Source organism: Gekko japonicus, unplaced genomic scaffold (genome assembly GCF_001447785.1).
Source record: "Gekko japonicus isolate JY-2015 unplaced genomic scaffold, Gekko_japonicus_V1.1 scaffold219, whole genome shotgun sequence".
Taxonomy (NCBI): Eukaryota; Metazoa; Chordata; class Lepidosauria; order Squamata; family Gekkonidae; genus Gekko; species Gekko japonicus.
The window spans coordinates 858,042-883,134 of record NW_015165241.1 but is presented as its reverse complement, the minus strand read 5'-3'; the positions used below and the strand labels follow the sequence as shown (position 1 = coordinate 883,134).

Genomic DNA, 25,093 nt, shown 5'->3' with positions numbered 1-25,093 from the left:
AGTGTGTAACAAGAAGAAAAGTTGCTTTTTGACATTTCTTAATATTGTTTAGTTGTTCCAGAATTTTCATTATGTTCTTTTTAATTTTCTTTCCCTTTCTGGGATATACTACCCAGGTCCTTTCAGTCTGTCTCTTTCTGTGCATGTTTCTGCATACTTTGATATGGTCTTGCTACTGAACATACCTGCTGTTTGGTAATCAGCAATTTCCGAAGTGTGAAAGGCACAGGCAGATGCCAATTACTTCTCCTTATGCCATGTGTCTACTACTGGCATTATCAATCACAGCTCTTATCAGTGTATGCATCATAGGAAGTTGTACATCATATTCCATTTGAGTGCACTGAAGTAGTGTTATGACTAGTTCAGCAAATAAACAGACCACACCTCAACAAGATCAATTCCAAAAACTCCTGCTCACCAGGCAATCAACTTTGTATTGATTACAACACATAAATATGGTCATCTAAAATGAATCTGCTATGCACAGGGGAGACAAACACTTTGAAACTGGGCATGGCTCACATTGGCAGGGACTCCTTTGCATATTAGGCGACACACCCCTGATGTAGCCAATCCTCTGAGAGTTTACAGTAGCCCCTGTAAGAAGAGCTCTGTAAGCTCTTGGAGGATTGGCTACTTCGGGGGCGTTCCTGCTACAAAAAGAGCCCTTGTCTCTTGACTGCAGAAGGAGTGGTCACATTATGATACTGAGGCCGGAGCAATCCCCTGCTTGCAAGGAAGACAGAATGATATTGCTGAATTGCCTAAAGCATTCATAGGTCACCCCGGGAGACTACAATAGCTGGTTTTGGGAGCCTCGAGTTTGGTTCAGGTTATGGAGGAGAAGACTGAGAAGTAGTGGAGAAACTACAGGATAAGGAGCCAAAGAAAGGAGCACAGCCAGGCCATACTGAGGCTCCATTGGGGCATTCATCCTCCTAAAGAGACTTCAGTGTAACAGAGCTGAGTCATATCACTTACCGGGGTATCTACATGCTTTGCAGGACTCTCTTCAGTGGATGGCTGCGGGAAGAGAGAGACAAGAGAGTGTGTTAATCCTCAGACCAAAGTTTCCTCCCCTTATTTGTTAGTACAAAATTTAATGTTCCCAGGAAATCTTTCACACATCACAGCTTCTCCCCATCAACTGAAGAAAGAGGCTCAAGGGGTCTGGAATCCTTGGAAGTTGGGCCAAATTCCTCATCATGGAAGTTTTAATGGAAAAACAAACTTAATTTATAGACCAGGGGTGCATCATTCAAATCACTGCAGCACTGCTCTTTCCCATACCACTGGGCTAATGTGAGAAGTCCTGACTCATCCCAACAACACCACTATTACTTTTCCTATAAACTGGAACGACACTGGTGTGGACAAGAACTGCAGTGCAGGTATTCCTTCCACCTAGCCCAGGGTTTCTGACACCGCCCTAGTGGCATGATAGATGAAAATAGTTAGGAGAGAGTCATAATCTGCCTACGTAGCCCAAGTTGTGCAGACCTAGTTTAGTAGGGAGAAACAGCCCTGGCAGATCAAAGTTTCCAGTGGTACTGGCTTATTGGATTTGCATGGAAGTAGCACCTAGATCCAATCACTGCCATGCTCAGCTAAAAGGAGCCTATGTTGCAGGGCTGGGAAAGATTTCAGTGTCTCTGGCAGCAGAGCTATTTTTAAAAAATATTTTATTAGTTTTCTACATACGAAAAAGAGAAAGACGTCAGCTACAAACAAAGAGAAACTAACACACAACAAAGATGGAACATGTACTCACTATAACTGTTTAAATGTTACATAGATAGAATAATTATTTTATGCACCTAAACCAATCTAACCATTTAAAGTATAGAGCTTATATTTTAATAGTTATGTTGTACATCTTCTGAGATATTCCTCAATCCATTTTTAAAGTCTTGACCAGTTCTTCTCAAAGACTTCTTCTTTTTTATCTTGCAACTGTAAAGTTAGTTTGTCCATTTTCACTATTTCAAGTATTTTATAGATTATTTCTTCTTTTGATGGAACCCCCCCAGCGCCCCCGGCTTGGAGCCTTTTACTAAGGCTCACCTGGGGGTGTCACTTGAGGTGGCACCCTTCCAGACCACTGGTGCGCAGGTCGCCTCCCCAGCGGTAGAGGAGGGTGACCGCCATCGCCGAGCCACAGACCGGAAGTTTTCGTTATGTCCTATATTTTGTGCCCATCTAATCATTGAAGATTTCACTATTTCACCTTACATTTTCATATCTATTAACAAAGTATAAAATGACTTTATATATTTTTAATCTATATACGACACGGTTTTATCCACTTCTCATAATAAAAACCAGCTTATTTATTCTTTCCATATCTAGAGTCAAGTTGCGCCCTTTCCTACCAGTTATAAATACCCTGTCTTTGGAGAATTTCTTGCGAGCTTATTTTTCTTGTCTAAATGATCTTCATATCTCCATAGTTGATCTTTAGTAAATAAGGTGGGATTTATAAAGGCCTCCAGTGGTAAAACCCATTTAGGTATTTTTGTATAAAACATATTTTTAACCTCTCCCCATATCTTCAACATTGGTGCTCTTAACATGTGTTGTATAAAGCATTTGTGTATACTGTTTTTCCATACCATACAAAGGCGTGCCAACCTAGTTTCAAATCATGACCTTCTAACTTTAACAATCTTGGGTTTTCCAATGTGATCCATTCTTTCATCTATGTCAGGGCTGCTGCATTGTAATAGAGATACCAATCTGGTACTGCGAAGCCTCCTCTTTCCTTTGTATCCTGTAATACTTTCAAATTTATTCTGGGTCTTTTACCTTGCCAAATAAATTGCCATGTCAGTTTATTTATTTCCTTAAAATACTGTTGGTTTTTTAAATTTGGAATTGTTCGAAATAGAAAAAGAAGTCTAGGTAGCACATTCATCTTTACAATAGCCATTCTTCCCATAGAAGATAGTTGTAGATGTTTCCAGTTTTCCAAATCTTTTTAATTACAGTCAAGAGTTTCATGTAATAATCTTTTAACAATGAGCTGCACCTACTGGTTAAAGTTATCCCTAGATATTTTATTTTCTTCCAGACCTCAATACCAGAGCTGTCTTGTAATTGTTGTATCTGTTCTTTAGTGCAGTTTTTTGTTAATATTTTTGTCTCCTTGAAATTAATTCTCAATTTGGTTGACTGTCCATATTCTTTTAGGGAATTCAAAAGTTGAATAATAGATTATTGTGGTTCTTCCAGGATGAATACCAAGTCATCTGCAAATGCTTGTAATTTGTACTTTTCTCCTTGGATTTTAAATCCTTTAATCTGAATGTTTTCTCTTACTATATCATTCAACATTTCAAGAGCAAAATTAAATAATAACAGAGATAATGGGCAACCTTGTCTAGTTCACTTTTGAATTTCAATATTTTGTGAGAAGTCCCCATTTATCATAACTTTAGCATATTGTTTCATGTAAATTGCTCTCACCATTGTATAAAAGTTTTCGCCATAAAGCCAAGTTAATAACTGTTCTAGCATAAAAGACCAACTTGGCAGTGTTCACATGTGCAAGATAATGTGTGTGTGTGGGGTGAGACTATTTGCTCTGCAGGAATTTGACCTGCATTTGTCACACAGTCCCTGGGAGCTGCAGGGGGGGGGGGCGCCACTGCGTGATCAGATGCAACCACGGGGGAGTCGGGGGGGTTGCCCCATATTTCCGGTGTGCTTCAATGAGGGGTCAGTGATTCACAACTCTGCACCAAGTGCTCCCTATGCAGTGTGGGATGATGCACATACCGAAGGGGGGGGAACAATGACATGGAGTCGGGATGGCCCGATCAGACCATCCCGACGCCATGGAAGCGCGCTGGTGCGATCACACTTGGGAAAGTCCATTCCTAGCCTGTAGCAAACCCGTTTGCTACTGGGTTTCCCCCGGTGTCTTTTTACTCCGCTTCTGCAGCGGAGCAAAATGGATTGCCGACAGGAGCGGAATGCTTGGCAGATGTTGGCGTTTGATCGCACCCTTAAAATCTGCCCAGCATTCATGCCTATGGCGCAGCTAATTCTGCGTGTGATCGCGCCCTAGGGTTGTCAAAGGCCTTCTCTGCATCAAGAAATACCAATGCCATTTGTTTTTCTGGATGTACTTCAAAATATTCTAATACATTCAAAATGGTTCTCACATTATTTCTCATCTGTCTTTTGGGTAAAAATCCTGTTTGATCTTGATGCATTGTTTGTCTTCAATCTATAGCCAAAATAGATGCAAATATCTTGTAATCAACATTAAAGAGTGAAATTGGCCTATAATTTCTAATTTCTTTCTCATCTGTATCAGGTTTATGTATTAAAGTAATCAATGCTTGATTGCATGACTCTGGAATTTTCTTCTGTTCAATAATATTCTGTATAGTATGTTTTAATGGTAATGCAATTTCATCTTCAAATGTTTGGTAAAAATCTGCTGGTAATCAATCCGGGTCCGGAGTTTTCTTTTTCTTCTGGTTTTTAATTGCTTCCATTAATTCAGCAAAAGAAATTGATTAATTTAAAATTTTCCTTTGATTCTCTGTAAACTCTTTTGTATTATATTTCTTTAAAAATTCTCTAATCTGATCCTGGTTGGCAATTCCCTTCTGATAAAGGTTTTTCTAAAAGCTCTCAATAATCTTCTTTAATTCCTTAAGGGTACTTTTTTCTTCTCCTATTTCACTCTTCAGGATCTTTATATGTTTCTTCTCTGATTCCTTTCTTATTTTGTATGCTAACCATCTTGTAGGTTTATTTGCATTTTCAAAATAATTTTGTTTTGCATACATAATTTTTTTTGCAATTTCTTCTGTCAAACGGCATTTAAATTGGTGATGGAGATTTTTAATCTTAATCCTTGTTTGCTCTATCGAGGGTTCTGTCTTCAGCTTTTCTTCTTCCTTTTTAATTTGCTCTTCAATCTGCATAATTTGTTTTCTTTGTTGCCTCACCCATGCATCTTGTCTGATGAGCCAGCCTCTTGCAAGGCGTCCCACACTATATCTATAGAGATATCAGGGTGAATATCCACTATAAATCTTGAGTTTTTAAGAGCCATAAATTCATGGCCCATCTGGTTCTTTTTGGGGTTTCTTGTAAGGTTGACTATGATCTGCAAATGTTGATGGAAGCAGCAGAGCTATTGTTAGTCAGAGGAGGCAGAATTGAGTTGGATGAACCTGAATGAGCCTGACTGTCTGTAAAAAGTAGTTTCATGTGTTCAAGTGCCTTCTATGGCTTGTGGTTTCTATTACCCTGAAAAAGCTTGACCTAAGGTAACTCAAAAGTAATATAGGTATTGTCCCCACCTACATCACTAGTCTGTGACATGGAATCATGTTCATAGTTGCTTGCCATTCACATGGGACAAACTGGGAATAAAAAACAGTTCTGGAAAAGCCTCCTCCTGGGCAAATTCCTGATGTCAATTCCCAAAGATGGGTTGGAGGAAGGAGCAACCTGCCTACTCAGTCAGCTTGGTGCCTCTTTCCATGTGAAGTGGGGGACCGGGCACTACCTCTCTAACCCATATGGGCTGAGGTGGGTTGGTCACGACCCTTCTTCCACTAGGCTGAACCAGCTCATATGAAGGGGGAAGGCATTGGTCCACCAGGAGAAGTCCCAGTGACCATTATGGCCAATCTACTCCTGCTCTCACAGCTCATAGCAAGACTTATAGAAACAGCATTTTGCCATTCTTGCACCATGCATACAGCTGAGCAGCAACATAAATTACTTTCATCATAGCCACCGCAATTGCAATTTTTACAAAAAAGGACCTCAAGCAAAACCCACATTTTTATGTATCCAAAATTTGGGATTGAAGGTTGGCATGGGGCAGAATGTAACACAAAAAAATAGGAGTGGTCACAGAAGCCAGTTCCTTGAATCACAATGTTTGGCCAAACAATCATAAATATTCTCAGGGTTGAGGGGGCCGGCGCTGCGAGAACAGTCAACACCGGGAAGCTCTCCCGTGTGCTGGCTGGATTGACAGTTTTTTAGAGTTCGGGAGCTCCCGAACTCCACTGAGCTCCCTGAAGAGGAACACAGTGCAGGGGGCTCGATCAGGACTCCCCGCAAGTGGCAGCAAGCAGGTGGGAATCCTTTGATCACCCCAAAGCAAGAACTGATCGAGAGCACCCGTGCCAGGCATGAGAGCGAAGCTGTGACCACCCAAGCGATGGGGAGAAACAGAAAACTTCAACCGAACTGCTTAAAAACTTCAACACCGTGAGTAAATGTATAAACGACAACATCAGAGACTCCCCACTGATCAAGCCCCCTTTTCAGTCTATTAAAAACACAAAGGATTAGATGGGGTGAAGAATTTCTTCCCTCCCCCCCCCACTTTCTTCAGCCGGCTAAGAAAAAATCTGAAAGTGTTCTCTAAAATGGCTTGGACAGAAGAAGAGAAGGTTGTGATCTGAGAACAAAACTGTCAAATAAAAACATCAATCTTTCAATATTGTATAGTGGAGTACAAAATTTTGGAAATATTCATCTTAGGCCCTGTTCAGATGGAGGATTTGCCATGCTAAAGGCACAAATGGTAGGCGGATTTTCGGTGCACGATCACACTGCAACATCTGGGAAGCATAGCGCACCTGTAGCCAACCTGTGGCATCCTGCCGAAGATGTGCAGTAAAAAAAAAAAACCTCAGAAAGTGCAGTAGTATCCAGAAAACGCGCGGCAGGGGCGGGCGTCTAATCGCGGGAGCACTAGTATCCCGTGGCTTCCGGCGCCCGTCCAAGTCCCGTCGCAAACCAGATGGTTTTCCTAAGCGCATGCGCATGAACACTAAACTGGAAGCAGTGCTGCTCCGCGGAACTGCACATGTGCACAAACACAGAACGCTTGCCATGCTGCTTCTTTGCCAGATCCAGCATTGCCGTGTGATCGCGAGCTTCCTACCACAGCGCAAAGACTCGGGAGAACGTGTGATCGGGCTAACTAGCTTTATTTTGCCCCGGGGGCAAACAGCCATGCCTCACCCCTGCGTTATTTGGCCCGTGTGACCGGGGGCTTATTTGGCTTTGACTTTCAGGGAAGTAAGAGCTCCTCTGTTTGGAATTACAAATAAATTATCAGGAATTATATGAACTATATGAAGACCCTTTAAAGGATTACAAATAATTATACTTTAATAAGTATCACAACTAAAAAGAAGAAGAATCAATAAGAACTATTAGCAACTTAATTTGAATTTGTTATATGTTATACTCTCATAACATACTTTGTCTTGGTTTGTTGAAATTATAAAAGTATATTCTGTCTTCCCTGCACTGTTAACAATTGATAAGAATGCTGGCCTTGGCTGAAATTGTTTCAGTCTTTAATATGACTATAATGGTTATTGTTTTGCAAATATAGAAGTGGCGTGAACGTAAGGGGTTTTTTTACTGAAAGGCAATCTGAAAGACTCTGTATATTAACTTGGGAATGCTCCTGTTTTTCTTTAATGTAACCATAATAAAACCCGCTGTGTAAGTTTAGGCCGTGTGACGGTAGAGGTTGTACCGACAAAGAATGGGAGAGATTCCCTGTTTTTAACACAATATTTTGGAAATGGCTGGTGTAGGCAAAGATACATTGTTGATTACAGACTTTAAACAATTAATACAGGAAACAATTACAACAGCAGTAAGAACAGTTGTGGAAAAAGCGATGAAGGATGTGCAACCTAAGTTTGATCTACTCTTACAGCAGAGCACGGATCAGAAGGAAGAGCAAACTGACATGACATTTACTTCTATGGAACATATTGATACAGAAGATACAGATGAAGTCTATAACCCAATTTATATGACTTACAAAACATATCTAAAAAGAGACAAATTGACTGAAGAACTGAACATGAGACCCCATGAAAGAATGAAAAGAGATGGAATTATTGAACCAGCAAATGAAATATCTACTCAAAGAGAGAAAAAAGAATATATGGAACTTCGAACTAATTAAAAATTGATTATAGATGGTTACCACGAGAAGATACTTGCCTCATCTACAAGGGGAAAAGGCACAAAATTAAGACTTTAAGACTTAAGAGGAGAAATCAGAGAATGAAGAAGAGGATGAAAACCTATAGAAAAGCTCCAAAATTTTGTGGATGTCACGGTAGAGCCAGGGAGTCAGGCTGGGAGGGTGGGTCACAAGACAAGTCCGAGGGTCAGCCGGGAGAGCAGTCAGTAGAGCGTTAAAGAAGTCCCAAAACACCAGACACAGCCGTAGTCAAATGTTACCAGAGGTCAGAGTCCAGATAGCAAAGCCGAGAGCATTGTCAGATTCAAAGCTGGGAGTCAGGAGCCAGAGCAGAAGTCCACAAACACAAGCCGAGTCCAAAAGTCCACAGAGTCAAACAGAAATCAAGGTGCAGAGCTTCTAGTTCTACGAACAAGGTTGCCAGCACAAAGTGCTCATGGCCATACTAAATAGTGCTCTGGCTCATTAACCCATTAGCACCTTTGTGCGAGGTCCTGGCTGCTGTTAAAACTCAGGGCTCAAGGATCTCCGCCCTCTTGAACGTGCTTCTTTTCGTCGGCTAGCCAGATCCTGACATCTCCTATCCCTAAGCCGGCTTACAGGTGGGGGAGATGCAGGTGGTGAGCTGCTTACGGCCCAATCAATCCCAGGTGCAAACCGTCCTGTAGTTGGCTCAGATTGCTGTGTATCCTCCTCTGTACTTACAGTAGGTGCAGATTCTGATGCTTCTTCATCTCTTAAAGGCATGGAATCCTCCCCTCTTAGGCTGTCAGGAGCTGGATCTGGGGCTGAGTCAAGGGCAGGCATGACAGTGGATAAGAGAGAATATGCAAGCATCAATTTTTTGGATAAGTGTCAGAATCGCCCCCTTGCCTGGGTCATTGGGTCATTCTACTTGTGATTTTGGCTCTCTGATGTACATAGCTTTGCTTTGCTGAATGCTATTATCATTGTGCTGGCTATTTCCTTCCCACTTGTAGTTCCCAAGTTTCCTGTAGTACCTGCCAGCAATGTATCAATCTGTTCGCAAGGATCCTCCTCTGACATTCCTAAGGGAGGAGTGATTGAGACATGCCTGTGTGAACCTTAGATCAGCTGCGCTTTTGTAACAATGTGAAAGGGAGCCTCCTCCATAAAGGCCAGAGAGAATCTTCGCTGTTTCTACTTCTCATGGCCTTCGAGAGAGTATCAACTGATAAAAATTCTCACAATTTTAATTGTACTTTATTAACGTTCCTAAATGCTATGTAATCATGACATGTGAATGAGGGCTGGACCAGAGGTCTTGTAGTTCCCTATCTTGTAATAATCTTCATTTCTGTCAAAGAGTTCAACTTTGAATGCAACTTTCCTGACTTTCCAAACAAAGCCTGTAAAAGGACTTATTGCTGATCAAGCTGACAATAAGGGAGAAAACACAATCCCTCAAGATTTTATAAAGGTCTCAATAATATAATTATTATTTGTTGTTGTTCAGTCGCACAGTCGAGTCCGACTCTTTGCGACCCCATGGACCAGCTGTTCAAAACTACATAAATGAGTTGAAACATTGGAAAATGTAACGAAAGAGTATAAAATTTTATTTTTGGAAACATATGTGAAAGGTCATTGTAAGAATATAAGGTGAAATTTGGAAAACAAGTACTGGGGTATTTAAATAGGTAATTTGATGAGGTAATGAAATCCCCTACTATTTAGATACCTATATAAATGCTTGTGTATGTATGAAACTACATGGTCTAGATTTTGAAATGGACTGAAGAATACAATAGATAAAATATACAAACACATAACCTTTCATAGAGTACAAAAACTTCTATTTAAAAATATGCAAAAGATTTTTGTAAGAACATAAGGTGGAACATGGAAAACAAATGTGGTATGATGTATCTAAGCATGTAATTTGATGATATAACTTAACCCACACACACACACATTTATGTATTTGTGTGTTTTGTCTGTGTGATGTTTGTCTTTATAAAAATAAAAATAAAGAAAAAGAAAGAAAAAAATCATAAATATTCTCAGTGTGTATATCTAGAACATTTGCAGAGAGCCCTATTCTTGAAAGCTTATTAATTAGCCCCAAGGGCTTTCTCAGTTATGGTGCTCAGTTTGTGCAGCTATATTCCTAGAGAGACTCTCTGGATTAATTCCCTGCAGACAATGGCAATTAAGATCATCTTGTTCTGAAGGGCTTTTGAAGACAGCTAATTGAGTCATCCTCCTTTGTTAACTGCAGTTTTATCTTTCTTTTTTCTTTCTTTTTTACTGTTATAATTGGTAGTAACTGACAGGGGAGAAAGGCTGGGAATACTTTGCCAGTTGAATGGGATTTAGGCTGAGCATCTTTTCCTCCTCCTTTGCTTCAGGTGTTTATAGGGTTTCCAGCTCCAAGTTGGGAAATACCTGGAGATTTTGGGAGTAGAGACTGAGAAGGGTGGGGTTTGGGGACAGGATGGACTTCAGTGGGGTACAATGTCATAGACTCCATATTCCAAAGGAGCCCTCTTCTCCAGATGAACTAGTCTCCATCACCGGGTAATCACTTGTAATCCCAGGAGATCTCCATCCACCACCTGGAAGTTGGCTACTCTGGGTATTTGGCCTGGGTGTGGCCAGTGGTGCAGGCTGAAGGGAAGAACCAAAGAGATCTTGGCCCTTGGCTGTTAGCCCATGGCCCACTTCTTGTGGCCCTGAGTGAGCTGGCCCAGTGAATCCAGGACCAGCCCAGGTATTGGAGTTGTGCTGCATGTTGGGGTTTCCCAGCATGCCACCTTAGTTCCCAGTGGGGAGAAAAAGCACTTAAACAAACAAAAATCTCAAGGATATGTCAAAGGGCGGTGTACAGATCTCATGAATAAGCTTGTATCAGTTCTTTCAGAACAGCTTTGGTTAAAAAAAAATATTCCAAAGGAGCCCTCTTCTCCAGATGAACTAGTCTCCATCACCGGGTATCCACTTGTAATCCCAGGAGATCTCCATCCACCACCTGGAAGTTGGCTACCCTGGGTATTTGGCCTGGGTGTGGCCAGTGGTGCAGGCTGAAGGGAAGAACCAAAGAGATCTTGGCCCTTGGCTGTTAGCCCATGGCCCACTTCTTGTGGCCCTGAGTGAGCTGGCCCAGTGAATCCAGGACCAGCCCAGGTATTGGAGTTGTGCTGCATGTTGGGGTTTCCCAGCATGCTACCTTAGTTCCCAGTGGGGAGAAAAAGCAGGAGAAAAAGTACTTAAACAAACAAAAATCTCAAGGATATGTCAAAGGGCGGTGTACAGATCTCATGAATAAGCTTGTATCAGTTCTTTCAGAACAGCTTTGGTTAAAAAAAAAAAAAAGCTCACTTGCTGCTTCCTTGCACAAAACAATGTTAAATGTCCCAGACATAATGTAGTTGGCAACCTGAGCTCTCATCAGGCAGAAAAGAAAGGGAGCTCAACTCACTTCCCGAGTCAGCCGTAAAAGCTGATCCTCCACTGCTGTGGAACAACAAAAGCAGCAAGGCTCTGGTGCTACTGGAGGCAGTGAGGCTCCTCTCCTAGCCAGCAGTGAGCAAACATCATCTTTGCTTGAGGCTGACCAGATGCTTCCTTCAGGCCACTATGTCACTATGGGACCGATTTCACACAAGAGCTGCGCTGCAGTCGCGCCTCCCTTTGCCCCGCTTCTATTGGTCTATTTCCCACTCGAAGCCGCGCAGCCGCATTTTGACACGCAGCTTTTTTGTTTTTTTGAGGATCACAAAACCGTGAGGGAAATCGGGCGAAGCCGTGGGTCAAAACGCAGCCGTGCAGCTTTGAGTGGGAAATTGACCAATAGAAGCGGGGCAAAGGGAGGCGCAGTGCTCATCTCCATTTCCAAGCCGAAGAGCCAGAGCTGTCCAGAGACATTTCCGTGGTCATGTGGCCGGCATGACTAGACGCCGAGGCACATGGAACGCTGTTACCTTCCCACTGAAGCGGTACCTATTTATCTACTTGCAATTTCTTGCTTTCGAACTGCTAGGTTGGCAGGCGCTGGGGCCAGAGACGGGAGCTCACTCGGTCTTGCGGCACTCAGGTCTCAAACACTTAGGCATGAATTAAACTAGGGAACCTTGGGGCAAACCACTTTCTCTCAGGTCCTTTCTGCACTTGGATCTCAACCCTGGTTTTATCAGAGTTCAACTCGCGACATAATACCTTGCATTTATTCCTGGTTATAACAGCATCCATTTATTCCGCGACAAGTGTGGGGTGAAACTGGGGTGTCCTCCATGTAAGGTTGCCAGGTCTGTGTTGGGAAATACCTGGGGACGTTGGGTGTGGAGCCAGGAGAGGGTGGGGATTGCGGAGGGGAGGGGCCTCAGCATGGTACAACGCCATAAAATCCACCCTCCAAAGCAGCCATTTTCTCCTGGGGAGCTGATCTCTGTCAGCTGGAGATCAGTTGTAAAAGCGGGAGAGCCCCAGGCCCCACCTGGAGGCTGGCAACCCTACTCAATGTAATATGGAAACAAAAAAAAATACCCTGAGATAATGACAGTGGTGAACACGAGTGTAATGTAGAATGTAAGTTCAGGGACAGGGTTGAAGGATTTGTCTAGTGCGGAATCACCCTCATCAATACTGGGTGAGGGGGATGGAGTAATAAAACTGGCCTCCTTTATAAAGCTGTTGTAAGAATGACAAAATTCTGCATGAAGACCTATGCAATGATCTTAGCATGCTTCTCTGAACAGTACTTTAGCCCACATCTTTATGAAGGTACCAGACTGCTTGCCCATCTGGGTCAGGGCAGGACACAATATAACTCCAATATTTTTCTCACAAATTGCACATTTCACAGCTCTGTGCATTGAGGAATAGTTCATTCAAATTAGAAACAAGAATTTATTTACCCTGTTTCATCCCCTGCTTCCTCCACAGGGCTCCAGGCAGCATGCACTGCCGCACCCCCCTCTATTTTGCCCTTGTGAGGCAGAATGAGGATGGCAGAGTGAGGATTTGAACGTGTGTCTCCCACTAACCACTACATCATGCTGCATTTCTAGTTGAAAGGCAGGCAAGGAGCTGTGACCTGAAAAGTTGGGCAACACCACAGACTGGAATAGCAGGGAGTATCTGTCTCAGAAGAGAAAGACAGCATTTGCTGATGGCAGTACAGTAGCTGCGGAGATTGGTTCCTGCATGTCTGAAGGAAAGACGTGGGCTTCACCCAGCTTCACTGGGCAGGATAAATACTTACCCATTGACCATTGCGACCTGCCTGAGGAACTGCCCTAAGTGTGCTACACTCTGGCTACACAGCGGTGCGGCTGCTGACAACCTCCGCCTCCAGGAAAGGCTGGCAAAGCTTCCTTGACACACCCACAGTAACGGTCCCCGAAAGAGCAGGGCAGGTGCCTTCCTTAGATAAATCCACGGTCAGGCTGGGAAGCCCTCTTGGGGACACGCTGTCTGTCTGTTGTGTTTACCATCCAGATGTGCCAGGGTGTGCTCAGAGATTAATCTGCGTATTGAGATAACAAGAGCCAGACTGCTTGTAAAAACAGACGTACACAGCAGCTGGCAGCAAGAGCATGCAAGCAGAGTCCAAATGCCTTGTTGTGACCAGGGAGAAGCAATAGGATTTGAAGAGGCATGGGGTGTGTATGTGGCTTGGCAGAGTTCACAGCAAGAACATCCATGAGACCAGCTCCAGCTCCAAACACAAACTTGGCTCGTTGCCTGCGCAGAAGGGTTCATCACTGACTAGCCCATGAAGATGCCAGCAAGTGAGTTAACTTTTGGCAAAGGATCACAGGGGCATTTGGAGAACTCCAACCCTCGGTATGCCAGCCAAAGAACAGAGGCATACAACCTTAAGGGTTGCCAGATCAGAACTTTAAAAACATAATAGGTTTTGTATGTTCCATGGAATTTTCCAGCTCTGAAATAACATTGGCCACACCTACCCAAATAAGCCTAAAATGGAACAACAAGAAGGTTCACCTGAAATTCAGCGTAGTTCTTAAAGATCTTTGTACATCGATATAATAACTTCAGTAATACAGTGTTCTTGATCACTCTGTAAAGGATGGATGGTCATTAACCACCAATTTGAGAATAGCTGAGTTATGAGGATAACTCAACATTTTAGTTTCTTGGATCTATTTTTTATCTCTGACTGTCCACACTGGGATGTATTGTATCCTGTGAAGGAACCATATCCCGGGATATAGGTCAGAGAATCAGAGAATCACAGAGCTGGAAGGGGCCATACAGGCCATCTAGTCCAACAACCCCCTGCTCAAGGCAGGATCAGCCTAGAGCATCCCCTGACAAGTGTTTTTCCAGACACTGCTTAAAGATTGCCAGGGAGGGGGAGTTCACCACCTCCCTAGGCAGCTGATTCCACTGTTGTATAACTCTTAGTGTAAAGACGTTTTCCCTAATATCCAGCCGGTACCTTCCCACCCTTAATTTAAACCCATTATTGTGAGTCCTGTCCTCTGCTGCCAACAGGAACAGCTCCCGGTCTTCCTCTAAGAGACAGCCCTTCAAATATGTAAAGAGAGCAATCATGTCCCCCTTAACCTCCTCTTCTCCAAACTAAACATTCCCAAGTGCCTCAGCCTTTCCTTATAAGGCTTGGTCTCCAGGCCCCCGATCATCCTCGTTGCTCTCCTCTGCACCCACTCCGTTCTGTCCACAGGTGAACATGACTTACATCTGATCAGGCTTCAACACCACATTAGCAACAGTTGTAGTGAATATTCGTGGGCTATCCACATGTCTTGAACCTGGAAAGCCCAGGCTAGCCCCATCTTGTCGGAACTCAGAAGCTAAGTGGGGTTGGCCCTGGTTATGTACTTCAATGGGAGAACACCAAGGATCATTCAGGATTCCTCTGCAGAGGCAGGCAACAGCAAGCCACCTCTGAATGACCCTTTGACCTGAAAGCCCTACAGGGTCACCATAAGTCCGCCCGCAAAAACAAAAAATCAATTTGGATAGCATAGGTCTGAAAAACTATACATTGCCTCTGGGGGAAGGTCTTAAAGAAAGTGGTAGCTCAAACTCAGGGAGGCAGCAGAAATGTTATAAGTGTCTGGATTCAGTGCACAGTTGGCAGGGGCGGATTAACCATTAAGCAGACTAAGCACGTGCTTAGGGCACCAGGGCACAAAGGGGGCACCACAGTTGGGAAAAGGGTGAAAACAACTTTATGTAGTCCAAGCTTGGCTTAGTTTGTACAGTCTATGGTGTTATCATATGAATAAATTTTTGTATTGCTGCAACCTGCATTGTATATCTGGTCAGACAGGTCAACAACTAAAATGGACTGGGGGTCAGTGTGGAAAGGAGGGGGGCACCAAGATGGGTCAGTGCTGAGGGCACCAGCGAGCCTTAATCTGCCCCTGAGGGTTGGAATTCAGCACTACCTTCTGGTAAAGATCTGCAGACCACGTCCACGCTTTTGAGGGGCTTTCGCCTTTTGCAGTCAAAACAACAGACAATCCGATGAGGTGGACTGTGGCATGAGTGTGTATGCCACAACAGCAGGGTGTTAAGATGCTGCAAGACTCTGCAGTTTTATGGGCTATTTATTTATTTTACAGCATTTATAGTCTGGCTTTCTCAAAAAGGCTCAAGGTGGATCACAAAAGGTTTATTGGCCTCACTGTTGCTCGTCATGGCAAGATTTGCATGCTTTCCCTCAAAACTAAGAGGGCTAAACAGTTTTCTGCTTCAAAACGACATGCAGAAATTCGTCAAACGACACAGGGTTCTGTATTAGATTCTATTCCAGGAGACTGCATGGGGCAGCATATATACAGATTTCTACTTTCCTTGTCTATTCTTGCTAACCAAACGCACACCAGCCCAGCTGCTATAAAAATGTACATAAAACTCACTATAACCGTCCTTTCTGCTTGTCACCCAAGAACGGAAACTCCCTGCCACTAAAAGCTATGCCCGAGCACCAGGTGTTTTATTCTCTGTAACAACCCAGCACAGGAAGAGACCTTCTGGGCGAAATATTTTGACCATCAGATATTTCTTAAAAGTGACAGAGGGGTCAAAAGTCTTTGGTTTCCCTGTTTGCAAACAAACTCCTCGCACAGCTGCTAAGGCACAGGCCCTCCCAGCAGACCCTTCCCCCCCCCCCGCCCCTCACTCCGGGTGAGCCAAGGACATGGTTTCCAAAGCTAAACTCTGATTTAGTCAGACTTGGCGGAGCCAACTGGGCCCCACAGCGTGACTGGACCAGCGTGTGGGTGGTTTTAATGCACAACAGTTACAAACCAATTTGGAGCTTTTGCTAAGTCTTTATATGTTCTTTTTTATTTTTTAAGAAACAAACACAACATAAATGAACATATACACATAAATTGAAGGGTTCTGTTGCATCATTAAGTTGTCTGTTTAAATACCTCATACAATATTTAGTTATTTATTTTCTAAAAATAAATATTTTTGTATCTTTTGCATATATTTAACAATAAAGTTCTTATTTCCTTCTAGATTAGCTATATATCCATATATTTCATTTTATTTATTATAGTCTTCAACCCATTTGTAAAATCTTGACCATGTATTTTCAAAGCTTGCTTCAGTTTGCCCTCTCAGCACTAAGGTTAATTTGTCCATTTTCACAGATTCAAGTAATTTATTTATGATTTCTTCTCTTGAAGGTAGCTCAGTTCTTCTCCAATACTTAGCATACAGAATTCTTGCAGTTGTTACTACATGTATAAGAACCTTGCTTTTTACAATTTTCTGGCAATATATTCAATAAAAACAATTCTGGTATAGAAGAAGAAGAGAAGAGAAGAAATTGGATTTATACCCCGCCCTTCACTACCCAAGGGAGTCTCAGAGCGGCTTACAGACTCCTTTCCCTCCCCCTCCCCACAACAGACACCCTGTGAGGTAGGTGGGGCTGAGAGAGCTCTTGACAGAAACTGCTCTTTTTTCAAGGACAGCTCTTATCAGAACTACGGTTTGCCCAAGGTCATCCAGCCAGGTGCAAGTGGAGGAGTGGGGAATCAAACCCAGTTCTCCCAGATTAGAGTCCGCACACTTAACCACTACACCAAACTGGCTCTCTCTATACAAGGCATAGTACTCTTTAACATTTTTTGTAATATTTCATGAATCCAAGACCAATATTTTTTAACTTTATCACAAGTCCACCACATATGAAAAAAGAACCATCATTTTTTTTGGCATTTCCAACAGTCATTTGGTAAGTTCAGATAAAACTTTGATAATTTATCTGGACTGATATACCATCAATAAAACATTTTATAAATATTTTCTTTATATGAAGTTGCTTTAGTAATCTTTACATTTTCCCCCCAAACCTGTGACCATTGGTTCAAATCAATATTATGACCCAGGTTTTGTGCCTATTTAACCATATAATTTTTGACTACTTCATCTTGTGTCTTATTTTCTAGCATTAATACATACAATTTCTTAATCAGTTTCTCATCAGTATACATCAATATCTTATCAATTTCTATTGTTTTTATATTAAAACCTATTGACTTATCCTTGGCATATCTTGATTCTACTTGTACTCTCTCCCACCAAGTTAAGTTGCATTCCTGTTTTTTAACATTTTCTTTTGGTTTTCGGTCATTTTTATTTTCCAACAAATCTTCAAATCTTATCAGTGTATTTTTTAAAATAAATTTGGATTTGTAAATGCTTCAGGTGTTGAAACCCATTTTGGTATCTTAGTATAAAAAAGTCTTTTAACCTCTTCCCATACCTTCAATAAGGAATTCCTAATAAAGTGTTACTTAAAATATTTATGAGTGTCCACTCTTCCAGACCAAAGAAATGCGTGCCAACCTAATAAAAGTTCATGTCCCTCTAGGATCAATAATCTTGTATTTTCTAATATAATCCATTCTTTTAACCATGTCAATGATGCTGATCTATAATACAAAAGCCAATATGCTAGGGCAAATCCAGCTCTTTCTTTTGCATCTTGTAAGGTTCAGGGACTGGCCTTGCAATGGCTTGCAAAGCTTAAGTCACATCTCCTTACACAATCCCTGAGCACCGATTGGTTACAACCATCACTAAGCATTGTGGGGATTGTAGGCTGTGTCTGCTTTCCACTCCCACACAGGTCTCTCCTGGGCTTAGGCCTCACTAGGCCTTGTCTCCCAGTCCTACACAGATTATGACAGCTACTATATCTAAATTGTCACTGAACACCAAGCACTCCAGCTCCCCCATCTTGGCTCATAGACTTCTAGCACTGACATATAGTATTAAGAACTGAGATCAAGGCAGCTTCTTGAACAAGTGATTTCATTTTATTCTGCTCATAACAACAGAAGACAAGACTACATAGAACAAGGCTGACTTATATACTATTTGAACGGGCAAAACCACACCTAACAAACAGATAACAACCAATAGGAACACGGAGCTTGGAACCAATGAGAGTGGTTCCCGCTGAAGACAAGGCTTTTCTGATTGGCCCTTTAGTTCAATCCTTGGAATACTCTTAATATAGAACTATGCATAAACTCACTCATGTCTTTATTACGTTAAGACATAACATATGTGCTTCCCTCTCCAGTAACCCTTGCCTCCATCAGCCCCTTTGTTGCCACACATGACCTTCAGTTGCCATTGTGCCCTCACTCCCAAGATCTATTACACTCCTATCAATATTACCCTGAGTGTTTACAGAATCATCCCTTTGGACTGACTTGTCCTGAATGGGACGCTTCCCAGCTCCTGTCAGCTTTCCCCCTGGGGTTAGTTTAAAAGATGCTATGACACCTTTTTGATATTAAATGCCAGCAGCCTGGTTTCCTTTTGGTTCAAGTGAAGCCCATCTCTTTTGTACAGGTTCAGATTGTCCCAGAAAGTTCCCCAGTGCCTAAGAAATCTAAATCCTTCTTCCAAGCACAACACATTGAGATCCCTGATCTGTGGTTGTCTAACTGGCCCCGCAAGTGAAACTGTCAGCACTTCTGAGAATGCTGTCTTTGAGGCCCTGGCCTTTTAACTTTCTGACTAGTAACCTAGATTTTTTTCTCCACGACCACATGACTACATTTCCCAATGTCACTATTGCCAATGTGTGCCATGACTGCTGACTCCTCCCCAGCACTATCTATTAACCTATCTACACAGCACATGATGTCAAGGACATTCAATAGGTGACCTAAAGGTTGCTGTTTTGTTATAACAGTAGAGATCAGGGCCCTGCAGGACCTTTTACAGTTCCACAGGGCCTGTAAAATGGAGCTCTTCCACCAGGACTTTGGAGCCGCCACCACCGCTAAATAGCATCAATAGCTAATAGCAGTAGAATAGAGAGCCCTGTGCCCCTGGAATTTTAAACAACAGTGCCAGTGCTAATCGCTTCTATGCTATCTGAAGGAGGTCTGAGAGCCGATCATCTGGAGAGAGAACTGAGTACGGCTGCCATTGTTAAAGCAACAATAATAGCAACAACCAAGGACAATCATGCTAGCACTTTATGTCATCAACTGGTTGTAGTACTGTTTTAATGTGTTTTAATCGTTTTATTGTAATTTATGTATTGTTTTATGTAAGCCGCCCTGAGCCAACCTCGGCTGGGAGGGCAGGGTAAAAATCTGACTAAATAAATAAATTTGAGTTTTATTCTTGGTTTCTTGTTTTGCCATATAAATTGTGTCATCAATATATCAAGTTCTTTGAAATATTTTGATTCTGAAGGATTGGAATTGTTTGAAATAAGAAGATCAATCTTGGTACTATATTCATTTTTATTGCTAAGCCAACCCCACCCCTTTGCAGTTCACTTCACTGCTTGCCATGATATAGGGGGGAGGGAATTCCTAAGGGGAGTGTATGGGATGTTGAGTGTGAATGCTTGTAGCAGCCATAAACATTTCCCTTAAACTGTGCCCCAGCACCAGTTCCCATGAGAGCTGACCGTGGAGACTCTTCTGCCATGCTAGAACAGATAAGGCGCCATATATCTGTCAGGGCTGCCATAGTGACGTAGGGGGCTGGATGATGACGTATGCTTGAGATGTGGGGTGTTAATTGCTTTACCTATAACTGGGAATTTTCTGTGCGTTTTCTCAGTTCTGACAAAGAACATGTTTCCAAAAGTAAGCATGTCTCAAAAAATTATCACTGCATAAGTGTGTTGTGGAGATTGCCTTTACTGGGGAACCTGACGGCAGGCCCGTAAAAACATAAAAACAGAACATATTTAAAAAGATAGCAGCATTGAGTTAAACTAATGATAACGGTGATATTGCTGGCAAGAATTCCACACTTGATAGGTAACCAGCATCCTACTGCAAAAGCAGCACCTTATTTGGTACAAGAACTGTGATGTTCACAAAAGGGACTATTCCAGTTGCTTAAATGAAGGGGACACCCTGCAGCCACAGAGCCAAGCAGACAAGATGCTGCAAGTTCTGCACACACATCTCCCAGTGTTTATCTTCTGTTAAATGGATGGTCTGTGGGACCCCGATATGGATCAGGAACAGCATAGGGGGAACGGATTTTAAACCTCCCATGCCATTTTCCTGACCCAACACAGCCCGATGAGGCTGCATGGCAGCTTACCTGGCAATGACATGCCTGGTGGGACACACCACGCCCCTGTGCTCAGCAGCAAGACTCACCTGAGTGCAGCAGGGCCTGGAGGGTGCCGCTAAGGTTGCCTCAGCACCGGAGCAACTTTGGCAGACTGTCATAGGGAGGCTCAGACAGTGCGGAGGCAGAAAGGGAGCCTAGGCCAGGTGGGTTAAGACAGGGCATGGCTATGGAGAGAGGAAGCCCACTAGGGAGCAGGGTGACAGAGAAGAGGAGAGTGGAGCTGGGGCTATAAGTAGGGAGAAAGGGGAAGAGGCTGGAGGGAGGGAGAGACTACAGAGAACACCAAGCCAGCCAGGAGGAGAAGGGGAAGGAAGGAGAAGCCAAAAAGAAGCTGTGGTGTTGGTTCAGGGAGGTTGCTCGGTAAGGAAGCAGGTTACAGTGTTTTATTTTTTATTTATAGTCAGATTTATACCCCGCCCTCCCCGCAAAGCACGCTCAGGGGGGCTTCCAACAACAAACACAACAATACAGAATAAAAACATAAATAATACAGAAGTACGGAGTGTTGTGGCTCTTCTTCCCTGTAATGCATTGTAACCCTGAGGTGGGGGAAGTTAACTTCACCTTCAGGTGCTTGGACTGGTCAACTTCCAATAAAACAACCTGTGCAAGAAAGCAGTGACTGGGCTGGTGGTTTCAAGACCCCGTGGACTCCAGGTGTGATGTTCCCCTGCCCCCAGAGAGCACCACTGGCTGCTATGAGCCCAACTGAGGTTAAAATATAAGAACTTATATACTTATATCAGGGCCTGCACGTTCATCCAGTAGGGAGAAATTAAAAGCACCACATAGTTGTTTAGAGTAGGAGAAATGGTACAGGCAGATTGGGTTTAACCCCCTTTCCCCTGTGTCTCAGTCCCAATCCCAATCAAGGTTCTGTGGGCCTCCTAATTGAAAAAGAAAGCAAAACACCTGAAGTGCCAGACACATACCATTCAACATGTCCTCTGGTTGGACCTCAAAGCTGATCATGCCCAGAGCTGTCCATACTCTGAAGGGTACAGGGAAGCCTTTTCCCACAGAAACTCAATTTTCATGTAGAGGAAGCCCAGAAGTTCAAATGATCATCTACTGATTATTGCTGTGATTCCAGAGAGCCTCTGGGAAAGGACTTCAGGAATTTTCCAGAAATAAACTGGCAAATTGTTAACCACTAAACAAAATTGTAGAAACAGGTGTTTTATATTCAATTTAATTGACAGAAGAGGAATTTCCCAATGGACAGGTGTTTCTGTCCTAGGAAACATTCGTCAACTTTTTAATTAGGATGGTACCATTTGGCAATAATGACCTGTCCTAGTGGAGATTTACGATAAAACTCTCTGCTTCAAAGAGGAATAATTGATCAAGATAAGGCTAGAAAAGCCTAATTGGGGTGAACAAAAGGGTAACCCCTCTTCTGATTTGCTGTGTGTTTTTAGAAATTAAAATATAACTTTAATATTTTGTTTATACCTGAGAATGAAAGCTTATGGTATAGAAAAAGAAGTAGCTAGCTGAATATTTACCAAGACTATATTCTTAAATAAAAAGCTTTGCTAAATACATAGCTATAAGCTATAAGGAACTACCAAGCTTATTTTAACAAAGTAAAGGTTGGAAAATGACCAAGAGCACCAGATGTGCTGAGAGTCCAGCAAAAGAACAAACATCATTAATCACAAGAGTGCCTAATAATTAAAAGAACTAATTAAAAGTGCAAAACTTGTATTATATGAAAAGGACCCCTACTGGCAAAGGTAAAATAGCATATTTTACAAAAAACGGGAACTTTAATTTAGATTTAAAATCTTTATAAAATTCAGCAAAAATCTTCTGATGGATTAAAATGAAGAATAATAGATGAATTCAAGATATCTATAAAAGTGTTATGCCATAGGCTACTTTGAAACATTAAAATAATACATATAAAGCATTTAATTCTTTAAAATATAAGATTATACTGATATTTTAAAGAATTAAACCCTTTATCTGTCCTATTTTATGCAAAAATAAGCTTATAGAAGTGTTTTTAAGCTTTAAGAGTATTTTAATACACATGTATCAATGTAAAGAAACCATTTTTGTAATGGGAAGTTAGATTTTCTACTGAGAATGAACTCAGTCTGAAAAGCTCATTCAAGGGTGAACCAAGTCTGGAAAACTGGCCAAAAGATGCAGTCATCATTTTTAACGAGGTGAACACCTGCACTGTAAGGCTGAAATGCAGCCAGGTAGCCTCTTGTTTGTCAAACACTTGATAAATGATTGTTGAGCCAAAGAAACTTAAACTGAGCATGTGCAAATGATGTCAACAATCATGTAAAGTTGGGAGGAGCAAGAAAAGCATATAATATCATGGGCCAGTCTGCTTTAACTGAAGAGCACTCAGCTGATGCCGATAACAGCCCCGGCAGCACCTCTGAGGCTCAGCCAGCTGGTGCTGCTAACAACCCTGAGACAGCAGAGGCAGGTCCTAGTGCCCCAGTTGATGAAGACAGCAGGCACTCCAACCCCATGAACACTGGGAACACGGAAGAGACAATCCAAGATCGTGGGGAAACTTTACAGGCTGCCTCGCCTCCTCAGTCCCCGGAGCCAGGGGAACGCAGGAGGAGGCGGGCATGCTTGGAGCTCCTCGAGAGGAGGTGGAGCACATGCCTTGCTGCCCAGCGACTGCCAGATCAAGAGGAACACCTGGAGTTAATGGACAGAGCTCCTGCAAGCAACGAGACCTAGCTGTGAGCGGCTGATAAAAGGACGGGGCTGAAAGAAAGAAGGTGTGGGAACAAAGTGTTATCTCTCTGGAGACGTGCCTCCATGCCATCCCAACCTGTTTCTGGCTGCTATTCCTGGACCTTTGGCCTTGACCCCGGACCTGTTTGACAACGCCTCTCGGACCTGCTTGAATCCTGCTTCTTGGACCCTCGGCAGGCTTCCCTTGTGTATGACCCTTGGACTGAACTCTTGACTCACACTTTTGGTTAGTGATTCTGCCTCATCCCCTTGGTCTCAGCTGAGTCTGCCCTGACCCAGGACTTATAAGTCAGATCCCTGCTGTTACTGACTGGACATCTGAATTTTTGGCTGTATGGTGTCCCTTATTCAAATAAAACTTTTTCTACCCTTTACTGCCTGAATAATGGTCTCACTGCATGGCTTTATTGGCTAGCCACACAAGTCAAAAAACCTTAGCACCCACAGGGCGTTGCCTTCATTCACATCACAGCACAGATGGAACTCTGAATGAATGTAGGTTGAGGCATCTCATCTACTGCTGAACAAAATCTCTAACCAGAAAGCTGATGAAATCAGCAGGCTGTATTCCAAAATGTACTGAATGATTACAAGGTTAGGGTTAGATATAACTAAACTATATATATATAAACTATACTGGTAAATTGCTGGTCTAACGCAATATAGCAGTGTTCACCTGTACCCACTGTTCACATATACAGATGGGTTTTCATCTAAGAGTTGCTAAGAACTGTATGATGTGTTGTCAGCTATGGAGACATACGGCAGGACAAAACATAAACAGAATGACAGAAAATGTTTCCACATTGCTGCATCAAGATTTGATAAATAGTACTGCTGGAAAGTAATGCAAACTTTATAAAAGCTTAAGCTCTACAAATGTTTGTGGATCAAGAGCTGGGCTCTTTTCAGATCAATGAAAGCCAAATATAACTTGCAAGAGATCAGCTACAAAACCCTTTTAATTCAAATGTACACTGGCAAACCATAACAACATCTGTCTAAGACCCTGCAGAGCCACTGCCAGTCGGAGTAGACAATACCGACCTTGACAGTCTAATGGTTTGACTCGGTAACATTACAAAACCATACTATGCACCATTACCGCAAGCAGAATGACATGGCACATCATTTTCTGTGAGGCAGCCCTCTCTGTAACCTAGTTTATTTATCAACTACCTTTCATCTAAATAAAATCCCCAAGGCAATTTACAGCAGAATAAAGCAAAATGTAAGTCAACTGAAAACAGTCAAATGCAAAATAAAATCCTGCTAAAATATAATAAAATACATACAGTAAATAAACGTTCTGCAATACTGCCACTCCCTGTCTGATCAATAAATCAAGGCCCACCAGACCAATTCAGAAAGCCTTTAGTGGGAAGCGGCTGTTCTCAACTTTCTAGTGGAGGGAGTTCGAAAGTCTTTAAGGTTTGGAATGACAAAGGCAACAGGTGATAAAGGTCTGGTGGCTGCTCCAAGCACCCGGAACTCACGTGCAGGAGATGGGGGGGGGGAACAGTTGTGTTATGTGGCAATGAGTATGGAAGGACATCTGAGCAGCAGCAGTTTTTATCTGACTGACAAAGATCTGATTTGGATTTACAGAAACAGGATTAATCTCATGCTGGCTTTACTATTGTGTGTCTCTATGTTTGCAAATAAACTTACAACATAAAACAACAGCCTTCTTTCTTCCAAAGGAAACTGGCCCAGCAAAGGCCACTCTGAAGGGTCCACCTCTTGGGGAAAGAG

General features: G+C 42.6%; 1 protein-coding gene across 1 annotated transcript in view; it reads right to left on the bottom strand.

Moving 5' to 3' along the window:
• The window catches only part of TNS1 (tensin 1), a 432,414-nt gene that overhangs the window by 243,484 nt on the left and 163,837 nt on the right, over positions 1-25,093 (bottom strand). The window contains exon 5 of the mRNA XM_015410026.1: positions 985-1,026. Coding sequence (XP_015265512.1) covers positions 985-1,026 — 42 coding nt within the window. The remainder of the gene's footprint in view (positions 1-984; positions 1,027-25,093) is intronic.